A 15,626-nucleotide genomic window follows, 5' to 3' on the forward strand; every position below is an offset into this window, starting at 1 on the left:
ATAGAATTTTTTCATGTGTAGTGTGAATTTGATATACTTCCTCTATATTTAACTAGCTATATTAGAAGCCATTACTAACAGTATCTTATAAATAGCTTTTCTGTTATGGAGCTTTAAAGCATTAAAGTTGCCCCATTAGGCTGTACAGTACATTTTATTGCATGCAGAAGGAAATAATTCATAGAAATTCATAAAAATGTTGACAAATGTGAATTTAGTGGGTCTTGGCAAATTACAGGAATGGGGCCTCCGGGACGCACATCTTTAAATTAGTTGAGATTCTGGGCTCCCGAGTTGCACATCCGTTTACACTGCAAAAAATGATGTCTCAACACGTAAAATCATCTAATATTTCTCGTTATGAGACAATTGTAAGAATATTTTATGATTATTTGTTATTTCTATGTATTTTTTATATCTTAAGAAATCTACTAAGTGAAATAACTCACTATACCTGCAGATACTTTGGTTTATTTGAAAAAAATAAATATGCTTGAAGCAAGCAAATTATCTGAGAGGGCAGTGAGATAATTTGGTACAGATTGATGTAGAAGTAATGAGTAATAAGATTCCTTTTTTAGGAAATACTAAGTAGCATGAACCCAATGCATTTTGAGAAGTAACTAGTAACTTGTTCTTGGGGGGTGGGGGGTGGGGGGTAATGACCCCAACACTGGAGCAAGCTATGCTAACATTAACTCCAGCATGAGCCTGGGCTCTCTGTTCTAAATGAAAGATCAAAGTTAGCTTTAGGAGTGAGGTGACAAAACTTTCTGCTTTCATCCCTCTTTTGGCATCTCTCTGCTGGACTGTGATTTTCCCTCTCCACCCCTAGAAAACCACACTGAAGAACCTCTTGTTTATAACGTTGATTACGGCATACACTCTCGGAAAAAAGGGTACTAAACCATCACTGGGGCAGTCCACGTCTTGTAACTGGGGTGGAACCCTCAAGGGGTCATCTCAGTACCTTTAGTCAGGGAACATAACTGTACCATAATCCACTAAAATTATATTTTCTAAGTTTTACTGACTCCACACACCCCGTCTCGTCTCCAGGCTTTTATTTTACTGTTATGTTTTAAAACGTTCGGTTATGAAAAGATACAAATATGTACTTTTTATACCCAGTCATGTTACTGACCTGTTGCCAATTAACCACCAGGTGTGTTTATTAGCAGAACACAACTTTACCAAAGTCCCAACTTTTTTGAAACGTGTTGTATGTGTGTGTGTGTATGTATATATATATATATATATATATATATATATATATATATATATATATATATACACACATATATATATCAGGTTATATTTAGTAGTAGGGCCTCTTACTTTTTATAGAGGGGTCCTGAATAAAACAACAGACCAGATTAAATGAGTCCAGCTGCTTGTGGACGTGTCATTTTAAATATATGACCTCAACCGAATGTTCTAGTGATTCACTGCCTTTGGTTCTTACGAAAAGTGCTACAAACTACTTTAATATGCTCTGACACACAGTAAACACAGATTTATGCACGATGACAGCAGTTAACACACAGAGTGGGCTGTAAACAGGGGGCACTATAGAGCTCAGCCGTTCACTCTGTTAGAAATGTTCGTCCTCTAATGAGAACTTCTCTCAGTGTCTGTTTAAACCACTGTCTCAGGTAGAAACTCCTGTAGAAAACACAGAAATGTTCCCTGTATTAGTTTGTTTTTGAGGAAAGTTGTTAAGTCTGTGTGGTGAAAACAGTGATTTGAGTAGCTCTGTTATGGATGGATTTAATTAGCTAATCTGTTTTGCGAATATATTATGCATTTTATCATAATTAGCACATTATGCATACATCATACACAGACAATACTGTAGTATGGAAAGAAATCTGTATTTTTATTGTGTCTGTTTTTGTGATAAAAATGAAAAAGTGCTGAAAACAGAATTGTGTATAATGTGTGTTGCATAAGTAACAAAGTCACCAAAAGGCAGCCAAGTTTGTTTCATAGCACAAAAATGAAATATTAAACATGTCAGGGTGAGCTGTCTGTCTGTCTGTCTGTCTGTCTGTCTGTCTGGCTGTCTCTCTGTCTGTCTGGCTGTCTCTCTGTCTGTCTGTCTGTCTGTCTGTCTGTGGTGAAATGTCTAGACTCTGGTGGATCCTGCTTCTATTTATCATGAAGAGTTTTACAGAAAATATCATTTATATTTCATTCTCGTCCCTCTATATTTCAGAAGAGGATCACTAAATACTAAACACTAAATGTTAGATTTTAAAATGGATTTGTGGCTTTAATGGTTCTACTTCATTTTTTATAAACTATAATAAACACATGATAGTAAAATAAAAACATTTGAAATGTCAATTTTGTCAGTAGTTATTGTGATTATATTAATCACATGATGTTATGTAAATGTATTTAATAATGTTATTATTATTATTAGTAGTAGTAGTATTAGTATTAGTATTATTATTATTTATCTTGGTACTGTTGTTATTATAGTGACCATGACAATAACACTTTCAACAAAGCAGTAGCATTTAATTCATATATCAATTTATTGTCTTGTCGATATTTAGGCTTAGTATCTCTGAATAATACCATAGACTCTCAGAAATAAAGGTACTAATCTGTCACTGGGGTGGTTCCCTCAAGGATACATCTCAGGACCTTCAGTCAGGGAACATAACTGTACCATAATCCACTGAAATGATATTTTCTAAGTTGTACTGACTCCACACACCCCGTCTCGTCTCCAGACTTTTTATTTTACTGTTTAAAACATTCAGTTGTGAAAAGATACAAAAATGTACTTTTATCCTGGAAAATCTTATTTAAGGTTCACAACTGGATCTTAAATCCACTGCTGTACCTTTGAGGTACATTTACATTGTTTGTACCTTGATAAACGAAAAATGTACCTGCACAGAACCTTTATTTCTAACAGTGTAGTACGTCAAGATAACTTATTTTATCTAAATTTATATATGACTATATATATGACTGTGTTGAAATAATTAATAGTTTTGTCAGTCATTATTTTGACAAAGTTTGCTAATAAAACTGCTGCTAGAAACATGGGCGAGTTTTTCTCCTCTACCTTCCTTCAGGATCTACGGAAGTCTGGAGAGGCCATGAGCATAATTTTCTGGATTGTTGTCTTGAGATAATGAGATAAGTAACTCATTATTTCAAGATAACAGTTTTGTTATCTTGAAACAACAAGTTAAATAACTCGTTATCTCAAGACAACAACTTTATTTTTGTTATCTTTAGGCAACAAAGCAGACTTGACTACTGTAATGCTCATCTCACTGGACTTCCTAAAAAAACTACATCCCTTACAACTTGTACAAAATCTGGCAGCAGCATCCAAACAAAAACAACACAGAGAGATCAAATCCCTCCTGATTTAAAAGAACTGTGCTGGCTGCCTATATCTTTCAGGATAGATTTTAAAGCTCTGCTACTAGTTTTTAAAGCTCAAAGTGACCTTAAAGCACCGCTTACATCACAGAGTGTCTGTCTGTTTATGTTCCAACACTGCAGATACTGACCTTCTGCAAAAACCCTCTGTATAATACAGAAAACATGGAGAGACTCTTTCAGTTATTCTGCTTCTAAACTGTGAAGCTCAGTTCACCTTTTATTAGTCAGTCAAGCTCAGTGCTCACTTTTAAGAAGCATCTAAAAATGTATCTCTTTAACTCAGCATTTAATTAAAACTCTGCATTTGATGGTGTTTATCTTCTAATTTGATCTGCTTAATTTTCTTCTGATACTAAATAAACACTCATGATTTCTTGTATGACTGTTTTATCATCTGTCTGTAAAGCATTTTGAGGTTCCACCAGCATGACAGGTGCTATAAAAATAAATTTATTATTATTATTATTATTATTATTATTATTATTATTGTATCTTGAGATCACAAGATAATTAACCGGTCATCTCAAGATAACAACTTTTGTTATCTCGGGATACCAAGATATGTAACTCGTTATCTCAAAATTACAATCCAGAAAATTGTAACTACCTCATGGCCTCTCTGGACTTCCGTAGTGATCCGTCCCGGATAAGCTCTTTTATTTGTTGTGGGAAGTTCAGTGAGTTTCGACCCGCTGAGACAAGCCGCTGGTTTAACGCGTCATTCTCATAATGACCAGCAGGGGGCGCGCAGAGCGCTGTTTACACAGAGACCGCAGAAACCACAGCAACAACTTCTGCTACTTCGCCTTTGTGTCATTATTTCAGCTCCAGCGCACTTTAGAGCGCCTCGCCGCCGTATTTGGATATTTGTCTTACTCTGTTTGTTCGGTATCTGTGCGCAGCCTGTCTGAATGAGCGTTGACGGGTTTTGCCGCTAGCTGGGCGCTTTGACACTCTCGGCTCGGTTCGGACGAGCTGTGGATGCTCCTCAGGTCTCGGTGCCGGTTGATGATGTGCGACGAGTAGAGGAACAAAACAAACCTCCGCTCGAGGAGCAGACGAGTAAAACGAGTTTTCTGAGGTGAAAACAGACATTTTTTTAACCATTTCTTTCTTTTTGTGGTGAATTATGGCTGTTGTGCTTACAGAGCTGAAGTTGCTTCTTATTCACCAGCTTCTTATTTGAATTTCCCGTTCCACCTTAAATATTCTAGTAGGTTCATTCCTACGCCTGTAGAGGAGAATGCAGCTGCTGCGCCGTTTAAGGTGGAACGGGAAATTCGAATGAAAAACTGGCGGATGAGACTGATTCAGTCGCTGGTTGTGTCTTGTTATTGTACAGTAAACTGCCATTGATTGAATTAAGGGCAAACTGTTAATGTTACCTGTTCAAATGTAATAATCAGTGCTAAAATGCCTGTTTTATAAATGCATTTGATTTAGTAGAAATGACCTTTTTGGCAAATTATCCCACTATGACTGTCTGTAGACCTATTTTCATGAACATGACATAAACATGCTCAATAGAGAATGTATTGTTGAGGGATTGGAGGAGATTAGAAATATGAACAGCCTTTATGTCTCAGTGTTGGAGTAAGAAAGACAGTAGCCTACATTGTCAGCTGAGCCCAGTAAACAGGAGGTGTGTCTGTGAAAAATGCCTTCCAATGTTTGATTTCACTCTCCACAGAGGGCCATGAAGCTGTGACCACAGCATGAACGCAGCCATGACTGAGATTGAGATTGACAAATCCCACCTGCCCCACGTCTATGACGGTGCGTATCTCGGCTTAACTGCATTTCCACAACAAACATTTCCGTCATGTCACATTTCAGTCCTCCACGCTGAGGCATAAATGTTGTTCACTTGTTCTGTCATTGCATTTGAGCTGATACGACCATAATAATTGGATGATAATCATCCAGTTATTAATCTTAAGACTTATTATTTAGTAACTACTACACATTATAAGCTCCAGACTCTGAACTACCAAACTCCTATGAAGTTATGTAGTTATTGCCGCTGTCAGAAACAAAACCTTGTATCTCCATTTTTTCACTTTTTTACACATTTTGAAAATGTCTGTTGTCCTTTACATTGTGTGTAAATTTCATGGTGAATGGACCGAATGAAATGACCTAAAATGACTTGGAAAAAATTTTGGTTCCATTGACTTACATTCACAGTAAAGCAGGTTTTTTCCTTCTTCTGTAAAGTTGTCATTTTGGAGATACGAGGTTTTGTTCCGACAGCAGTGAAAAAAGTGAAAGTGAGGAATTGAAACGTACAGTTTAAAGAGGAATTCCATCAATTTCTCAAAATTTCTGCAGAGTCATTCAGAGTGGTTTGGTGTGAAATGCTCCATTCTAGAGAAACTTACAGAGTCAGAATGGTGGTGATAGGAACCAGACGTCTGAAGAGTTTAACGCCTCTAAAAGCTCCCTCACGGGTAGCTGTTATGCAAAATGGTTATGAATACACCGCTTCAGACATTGTTTACGATACATGTAAGTATACTGTTCTTTTTGGATAGCAAATCAAATGGCTATGTTTGCGTTAGACACCGTAATGCCTACATTGTAAAGAAATCTAAGCTGGGTAAACTCTTTAGAATGCTCCATATCATATCAAACCACTCTTAGGCTACGTTCACATTACAGGCCTCATTGCTCAAATCCGAATTTTTGCTCAGATCTGATCTCTCTGACACGATGGTTCACACTCGTTTAGGTAAGTGGTTCAAATCTGTCATTAATGTGAACAAACCGGCGCCCTGAAATGAGCCGCATGAGCACATCCTGCTCAGTAACGTCACGTGAATGAATCACGTGCATCATCAGCACAGACTAACGAGCAGAACGAGCTTCACTGAGAAGATAATTAACTCTGATCAGCTCTCAGCTTCATTATTAGAGCGAGACGAAGGAGAAAAAGGTGAGATGAGCTGCTTTTCCACCGTTTACAGACTTTAACATCTGTTCGGCGCTGCTGCCATGGTAACGCTGAACGATGGCGCGCGCACAGTGGAAAAACACATGAATTCCGATCTGAGCGTCACATTAAGGTTGTTTGGCCACGAATCGGATACGTATCCGATCTAGGACCACATATGAAAGTGGCTCAGGTCGGATTTGAATAGATCAGATTTGCACACAGCTCTGAAAACATCAGATCTGAGCCACATTAGGGCAGAAAATCGGATTTGTGCCACTTCAACCTGGTAATGTGAATGTAGCCCTATTGTTTTGAATTGTACAAATGCTGAAAAATCAGTGTAATAATAATTAGGCAGTACATTTGGGGAAAGGAGAAAACTGTATGAATTTGATTTGTTTTGGTTTAATGTCTGATGCGTTAGTCCTGTTCCAGACATGGGTTGGTGATGAAGGCTGTCTAATGAAATATTAGACAAAGGATGAAGCCAGTATGCTTGAATGCCAATGTCAGATGTAGTGATAAGTCACTGAAATGCATTGGTATTGTTAGTCATGTCTGGCATGAGTAGTGCTGTAGGCCATTGATGGCGGTCATTGCTGGCGGTGGAGGTGGCCGTGAGGCTGCATGGTGCTGATAAGGCTTCAAGAATGTCAATGCCGTTCCACACTTTCCTCCTAATGGCTTGCTGAAGAGACTGCCAGTGTTCCTGCCTGTCACGTGGGATTAAGGACCAGATTCCTTCTCCATTTTGGTAGCAGAGGTCAGCGCTGTGACCATGTGTGGGGCAGAGCAGATAAGGTTTCAAGGTCAGGGTATAGTCTCTGGAACCAAAACGCGTGATGAGAAAAATGTTAATGCACTTTGCAAACATCAAAAAAACCAAAGAAGTGGATTGCAGGAAGTAAACAGCTAAGCAGGTGACCAGACAGTGGACAGGCTGTGTGTAAAACTTGATACTATGAATGCACTGACCTGTTTTTAGTCTGTGTATGTGTAGCACCCCCTCCCCCCTTCTCCCCCAACCCAAATGAGCCAGGCCAGATATTTATAAAAGCTCCTACTGTACTGGCTCACAGTGCCAAATATAGACAGCACTAGAGAGGAGACAGGAGAAGAAGTGCACTATGGGAGAAAATGTACGAAGACTTTCTAGTTCTAAACATGGGCCTTAGTCACTCTCTCTCTCTGTTTTATCCCTCCCACTCTCACCCCACTCTACTGGAGTTCACGCATCTGACTCCAGACACCACCATCTGCATGGCCCGAGGCTGTAGCTCAGCTCAGTGGGTCAAACAGCTTAGTCGTGCGACCTCTTTCTCCAAAAACCCCAAAACATTCCCGCTGACTGCCCCCCTGCCCCCCTGCCCCATGTCTGTCTTTCTTTTTAGCCCAAAGCGTCTTCCTGTCTTCTGCAACCAGCCCAGCCTGAGACACAACACTTCACAAATATGACGAAAGCTCCGCCGTGAAGGATAAAGAGAAGAATTTCAAAACATCCTGATAAAAAGAGGAGCAAAGTCAAAGCTAGATAAATCACATTAAAGCGATAGTTCAGCAGCAGATCAGATTTACACAGTTTTCACCCTGTTTCAAAATGTAGTTGCCTTTTATTTTGTTTGGATTTCATAGCTTATTCCATAGCAAAGTAATTTGTTGCTGATAGACAGATTACCTCCTGCAATTAAATTTATTAGGGCTGTAATCATTCACAAAAATCATAATTCAAGCTAACACACTACTTATGATGCAGTATGATTTAATACAGTGTGTTAATTGTTGCTATTAGGGCTACATGACCCTACAAATGGAGGTTTTTCAGAGGCAACACTCCAAGCAGAGTGTTATGAGAAAAAAAGAATAACCGGCTGCACAAGAGACCAAAGAAACCCACAAATGTGAGAATTTTCTGTGTTAAAAATTACGATAACCACTGTATTGTCTTAGTTTAATGTAATTTCAATCTATTATGGTCCTTTTCTTCATAACAAGCATAAAACAGTGCTAATAGTGTGCTGATGTCCAGAAGCTAGCTAGCTAACTTTCCCATTTCACCTTAATTAGTCCAGCAGTTCTGACGCCTGAAGCTCCAGAATGTAACTGCTGCGCCATGTAAGGTGGAAAAGGGAAATTCAAACAAGAACCTGGTGAATATCTGACTTCAACTTCATATCACTGAAGAATTAGGGGTGGGCGATAATACATATTTGCCCCCCTCTTTGAAGGCATATGATGCCCTAAATGTAACTAAAGCCCAGCAGTGAGGTGCTGAACTTTACCCTCCTCTGCTGTCACTGCAGACTGGCAGGGTCGCCTACAGAGCAGCGCTAGTAGCTGTTAATGAAACAATCGTCTTTTTTATTTGAGGGTCCCATTTCATAGGGAAGATTTCAACCACTACCACTTATAACTCAGTTCCAAGGGTCAACATGACCTTCGAAAACAAGGGGTAGGGGTAAAAATAAGAAATGGGATTGGGCCTTAGAAATGTCACTACTGAAACACATAAAACATAAAAACTAAGATTTTAAGTGTGTACAGCTGCTCAAAGCTGTGTTTGCTAGTCATGCACTGGCTGGCGTTTTGGGTTCTGCTCAAAATGAGCTAAAATTGTGACTTTCGAAACAGTCACTACTGAAACATTTGGTAAAGTTTTGATAGTGTTATGATTGTTTTGGTAGTGACAAAATGGAATGTTCAGTCATCTATTTTAGTAAAATAAACAGGATCCTTTAACCCTTGTGTGGTGTTGAGGTCTGTGGGACCCATTTTCAGTGTTTACCAAAAGACAAAATGATTTAATTTATTATTATTTCAACCTCAGATTCTTGGTCTTTGCTCATTTTCTGTGAAGAACATATAAAATAACCCATTTTCAGTGTCTTCACTCTGTTCACCCCCCACACATTTATATTACACATGTGGTGTTGGGTGAACCCGCGGGGAGTAAAAGTGTGGAGGTGCTGTGTCCTTCACTCTGTTCTCCTCCTACACGGCCTGCTGTTAGTGTGTGTGTGTGTGTGTGTGTGTGTGTGTCTGTGTGTGTGTGAGGGTGGACAACATGGACAGGCTGCTGACTGGCTACAGCTGCTAAAGGAGAACCCTACACTGACCACTTGTGATATTTTAAACATCTGGTATTTTTACATAAATTGTTATGGCCGCATTGATTTAAACAATAATGTGGTGGGTCACCAGACCACTGAGTAACAGACACACCAACACCACACAAGGAATTTAGGCTGTAGTCCAAGTCAGTTAAAAGTCCAAAAGATATGTTCAGCTCTGACTTTGAACCAGTATGGTAGAATTATTCATCTCTTTTAAAATAGGATGTGTCCTAAGTATATACATTAAAACGATACACATTTTACAGTAAATTTGATTACAAGAGATAAACTAATTCCCCTTCATGTGTACACATGGATCAGTCTGTAGTTTTAAAGCACATTTCTTGAGCAGGATATGCTCCCACTTACTTATTACAGCACAAAACCATTTTAATGGCATGATTGTGGCAGCCATCTATGAAATGAGCTACTGTGCTCAGAGCAACCATGTAAACTTTTCCGTCTGAGCTCATACTGTACACACTTGGAAAGAGCAGGGTGGAGAGCGGCCTTGTTTTCATCCATCTCCATTGCTTTGGGATCCGGTTGTGTCTCCAGTGCTTGTAATCTGTGTTTTGACTCTACAGAGACGCTCTGACCTGAACAAATACTGTTGTAGTTAGATAGAATTGTTTTAGGACAATGCTGTGGAAAGATAAACTAGGGTGAGTCAACGCTGTTCATACAGTTTTCATCTTCATCCACGTCTGATATTTAACATCTGCAGATGGGTAACAGATTAAAGGTAGAGTTGAATAAATGAGGTGAGAAACATGATGAGTGCAGACGCTTCCAGACGGGTGTACTGTATGATACAGTTAAGCAGTTAACATCCTGCTATGAAGAAGGTTTGAAATAACTGAGCAGGCTTAGTTGGCCCTCGATTTTGGATCGACATGGGAAGAGGAGAAGATCTATGTGCACAGATGGAAGGAGCTTCAGCACGATTAAAGATGTCAGCGTGATTCTCACGTAGAGCTGGGCGATATGGCCAAAAATGTTATCACGATAAACAAAATTCACATCGTTCGATATCGATACATATCGCGATTAATGTCAAATCATTATTTCTTTCAAGTTTAAAGGCTGATTTTTGCTCCTGAGTAGCTGTTTTAAACCATCCTTTCTGGTCAGAACACGACAAACACTCACCAGACAGTGGAGCATTTCACCCCGTTACAAATGCTAAACAAGTGGCCAACAACAGTGCTAAACTGTTTAGTTTCTCAACAACGTCAGCTTAGTATGAACAGCAAACATTAGCTGGCTCGGTACGTCAGTGATGGATCACACCGCCTTACTGCCATCACTCCCACCACATCCATGTTAGAGCTTATCACAAATACTAAAATATGACCATCTGAGCGCTGTAACGATGCTGTAGTTGTGAGGAGCAGACGTGATTTAACACTGCTAAAGCTTGTTAGGATGTTAGGAAAGAGGTGAGTTCACTGTAGGACAGTATAGTTACGCCACTTATCACTCACTCGTGGTCACAGGAGAACAGATCGCAGGTCACTCCACTCAAACAGGGAATGTACAACTCCCGTTTCAGACGTTGGCAAAGTATATTTGACGACCCTTTTTTACTCATTCCAACCCCCTTTTTTACTCGTTCCAACGCCCCCCCCCTACACAGCAGAGTAGTGTAGCTTCCCTTGCAGCAGAAAACGCCACCAGGCCTGTCGCTAAGAACGTGGAAGTGTATGAATGGCATATTGTTTTGAAAATTTATCGGATATTTCTTAGAGTTCTATCAAGGAAAGTTATATCGTGATAATTATCGTCATCGTTTTATCGCCCAGCCCTATTCTCACGCATTACTGCGCTGGGTAAGTGAAAACAGAACAGACATTCCTCGGGTGACTGATAACGTCAATGCAGGACGTGATCAGACTGATCAAGCAAGAACAGTCTGTCCACAGCCATTATGGATATTATAGTAGGGCTGCTGTGCATAAACCCCTCATAACCCCTCACAATCCCTCAGGAAGAGAAGAGATGTGGAAAAAAGTGATGTGGTCAGATGAGTCATCCTTCACCATATTCTCCGCAAGTGGGTGAGTGCATGTACACCAATGGTATAAGCCTAATTGCTTAACCCCTACAGTGAGGGGGGTGTGGTAGTTTTGTTATGCTGGGGGCATTTTGCTGCCATGATTTGGGTCCATTTGTCCCCTAAGATGGACGGGTCACTGCAAATCAATATAAAGTTATTCTGATTGATCAGCTTTAATCTATGATGACACATTCCTATTCTGATGGGAGTGGGCTCTTCCAGGATGACAGTGCCACAATCCGAAGTGCATGAGGGGATGCTTTTATGAGTATGAAAATGATGTAAATCATATGCTGTGGCCTTTGCTGGTGATCTTTGATCACCAGATCTGGACTGACATGTTGGGCAGCGCTGTCCATCACCATCCTCAAACCACCAACTGAGGGAATATCTTTCGGGAGAATGGTCTTCTTCCGAAAGATATTCCAAAAGGCATTTTATAGACTTTATAGAATGCCAAGGTGCATAGATACCTACACACATAAAATGATGGTTCTTTAGAAAAGAAAGTGGTTTTATATGGAACCATGAACACCCCAAGGAACCCTTTGCACAGTTAAAGGGTTCCTTGCATCATGAAAGTGCTCTTCAGATTGATGGAGACTGAGCTGTGGCTGGTTCTGTGTAGCGCCACAAAAGGTTGTACTATTATAACAAGCTTGACATCATAACAACAGAAGAACTATATGGATTCCTTCTTAAAAAGGCTTTATATAGAACCATCTATAACGCATTCTCCATCAATCTGAAGAACACTTCATGATACAAAGAACACTTTAATCGTGCCAAGGGTTCTTTGAGTGCATATTTATTGCGTAACATGACTCGGGAAAAACTGTGTGATATCTGATTTTTCCAAACTGTTGCTTTACGTGAAAGGATAGTAGAAAGGATTATTCAGTGTATCCGCTTTGTTCAGTGTAGTAGCTGAGTGTTTAATTCATCCTAAGGCATTCCTCAGCATTCATCATTGTTTGGTTTTTTTCATTTAATTGGACCCCTGCTAGGTAAGGAATTCGACTGGGTCAGCACACACACACATACACACAGACGCATGTGACACATAAAGAGCCTGAAAGATAGAGCCTGGCGGTGTTTAGGCTTTTGTGCCTGTGTTGAAGTCTGAACATGTGGTGCACATGTGTTTTCAGACATGTATCTTATCTAAATGGAGCTGCACTGTAGGCTTCAGCTTCATCATGTTTATCCTGCAAATGCACCATGAAGCAGAACACACACTAAACCTGTTTTAAATGCAGCCTTTTTCTCACGGTTTTTACCTACTGCCCCTTGCCAAGGTCAAGAAAAAGCACAGGAACACACACACACATTCTGTGGGCAGTTTGCCACCTTCCATTGCCCCATTGTCTCGTCCTGCTGACCTAGTTGGCTGGACGACAAGACTTCTTGTTGTGGGTCTCAAGCAGGGCATTAGTACAGTTCTGCAGCACTGAGAGACACTCAGCTCCTATATGTGTGTGTAATTATGTACATTAAGGATTAATCCTTATTGGATATATACATACATAGGTGAGCATGTCTCTGAGTGAGTGAGTGAGTCAGTGAGTGAGTCAGTTTGTGTACAGTTCTGTCTGAAAGTCTGAGACCACCCTTCATTTATTTAATTTCAAGGCAAACTGGCTTTAAATGCTACTTATTCATTTTTCAGCACCAGTAAAAAAGCAGAAAATATTATTTTAACCCTTGTGTGGTGTTGATGTGTTTGTCACTCAGTGGTCTGGTGGACACAGCATTATTGTTTTTAAATCAATACAGTCATAACAATTTATGTAAAAATACCAGATGTTTAAAACATCACAAGTGTCCAGTGTAGGGTTCTCCTTTAGCAGCTATAGCCAGTCAGCAGCCTGTCCATGTTGTCCACCCTCACACACACACACACATATATACAAATGAAGCCAGGGTGGTGATTGATTCTCTCCTCTCTGTCAAATATGAAAGCTTGAAGTACTGATAAATCTGAACAGGACAGTTTTGGGTGTCTACCAGGTCTTGTACGTTTGTTCGGAATCCCATTTTCTTTCATCATTTTTTTCGACTTCAGTTTTGGATTTTTTTTTCACCTGTTATTCTTTGACTTTGCCCTTCCTTATGCAAGTAGAACCTCCTCAAAAATATATCTGAAAAATGAGTAACGTCTTAACTGCACTTTGACCTTTGTGCAGTACTGTATGTGAGCATGTTGCTGCTGTCGGAACAAAATCTCGTATCTCCTTTTTGTTTGTTTTTCAGTTTTTGTCAAAATTTAAAAAAGGCCCAAAATGACTTGGAAAAAATTCTGGTTCCATTGATTTGCATTAAAAGTTAAGTAGGTTTTTTCTTCTCCTGTAAAGTTACCATTTTTCGTTCTCACAGCAGCGATATGTGAGTGTGTGAACGTGTGTGTGTTTCCTGTGACACAGTCCACTCTCTTCATGAGCAGGTTTGAGTGTCATCTGTCCTATATAAACATCTCATGTCAGTATTTGTGTGTGTATCTGTTATAGACTGTGTTCTGTGTTTCGTCCTCTCTGTCTGTTTTAGTGTGTCAGTGTTTCTCAGTGCTGGAGGACGGAGCGCTGGCTCATAGCCTTCAGGAGCAGGAGAGTGAGTAACAGCCTCATACGGTCATCTCTCTGTCTGTCCCTATCTGTCCCTTCATCCTTCCCTCCGTCCCTCATCCTTCCATCCGTCTATACCTCCTTCCGTTCATATCTCTATCCTTCTATACTTCCATCTATCCATCCATCTCTTTATCCATTCCTCCCTTTATCCATCTTCTATCATCCCTCCATCCAACTGTCTATCCCTTTATCTATCACTTTCTCCATCCCTCATCCTTCCATCCATCTGTACCTCCTTCCGTTCCTATCTTTATCCATCTATACTTCCATCCATCCATCTCTTTATCCATTCCTCCTTTTATCTGTCTTCTATCATCCCTCCATCTGTCTATCCCTTTATCTATCCCTTTCTCCATCCCTCATCCTTTCATCCATCTATACATCCTTTCGTCCATATCTATCCATCTGTACTTCCATCCATCCATCCATCCATCCATCCATCTCTTTATCCATCCCTCTCTCTGTCCATCTTCTATCGTCCCTTCATCCAGCTGTCAATCCCTTCATTCCTCCTTTTATCTGTCCCTTTATCCATTCCTCCATACCTCATCTTTCCAACCATCCATCCCCTTATCCCTCTCTATCCATCCCTTCATCAATCCATGCATCCTTGTACTCATTCGTACCTCAATAATACATCCCTCCATCCGTCCCATCGTCTGTCCACCCTTATATCTGTCCTTTTATCCCTCTATCAACCCAATTTCCTTCCATCCATCCCTCTATCCTTCTATTCAATTCCAGCCCTCCATCCATTCCTTTATCCCTCTATCCATCCCTTCATCCCACCATCCATTCATCCCCCCATCCATCCATCTATTTATCCTAATTCCTCCATCCAACTACATCCAACTGTACCTCCAACCCTCCCACTCCATCCCTCTTTTCCTCCATCACTCTATACATCCCATCTTTCTTCCATCTCTCCATCCCCGTCCCTCTTTGCATCCCTCTATTCATCCCTCTACTCCCTATACATCCCTCCATGCAACAATACTTCCAACCCTGTATCCTTCCTACCTTCACTTTATCCACTGCTCCATCCATTGGTTTATCCTTCCATTCCTCCATCCATTCTCCCTCCAACCCTCCTTCTGTCCTGTAGCGCCTCTTTTCTAATCTCTCTATCCATCCCTCCATCAAAATATACCTTCAACCCTCTCTTAATTCCCCTCTCCATCCCTCTATTCCTCTGTCTATATTTTCCACTCACCTATACCTTCAACACTCTCTCCATCCTTCCATTAATTCCCTCCATTCCACCTTCTAAAACATTCCTGACATTGTTTCATCCCAAATAGTCTACAGCCAAGATTACAGCTAAAAGCATATTGTTTACAGTGTAAATCTCACAGCACTTCTAATTAATTACAGTCCTTTAGGAAATAATTCAGTGAGTCACGAAGTCTCAGATTTCACCGCCACTCTGTTCAACTCAGTTTAGTTCAGCTCTTTTATTTTGGTCCAATTCAGACTTTGTATGG

At 40.2% G+C, this 15,626-nt stretch overlaps 1 protein-coding gene across 4 annotated transcripts in view; it reads left to right on the forward strand.

The window, feature by feature from the left end:
• Positions 1–3,964: 3,964 nt before the first annotated feature.
• si:dkey-264d12.1 (coiled-coil domain-containing protein 50) overlaps positions 3,965–15,626 on the forward strand; it is a 33,243-nt gene continuing 21,581 nt past the window's right edge. The window contains exons 1-3 of one of the 4 annotated variants that reach the window (XM_036559398.1): positions 3,965–4,495; positions 5,105–5,190; positions 14,063–14,125. In XM_036559398.1, the coding sequence (XP_036415291.1) occupies positions 5,130–5,190; positions 14,063–14,125 (124 nt within the window). In that variant the 5' untranslated portion in view covers positions 3,965–4,495; positions 5,105–5,129. Of the gene's footprint in view, positions 4,496–5,104; positions 5,191–10,650; positions 11,520–14,062; positions 14,126–15,626 lie in introns of those variants that run through there. The other 3 variants (XM_036559399.1, XM_036559401.1, XM_036559400.1) reach the window with 3 other exon arrangements.

This window comes from Colossoma macropomum, unplaced genomic scaffold (assembly GCF_904425465.1).
Source record: "Colossoma macropomum unplaced genomic scaffold, Colossoma_macropomum, whole genome shotgun sequence".
NCBI classification, from domain to species: Eukaryota; Metazoa; Chordata; class Actinopteri; order Characiformes; family Serrasalmidae; genus Colossoma; species Colossoma macropomum.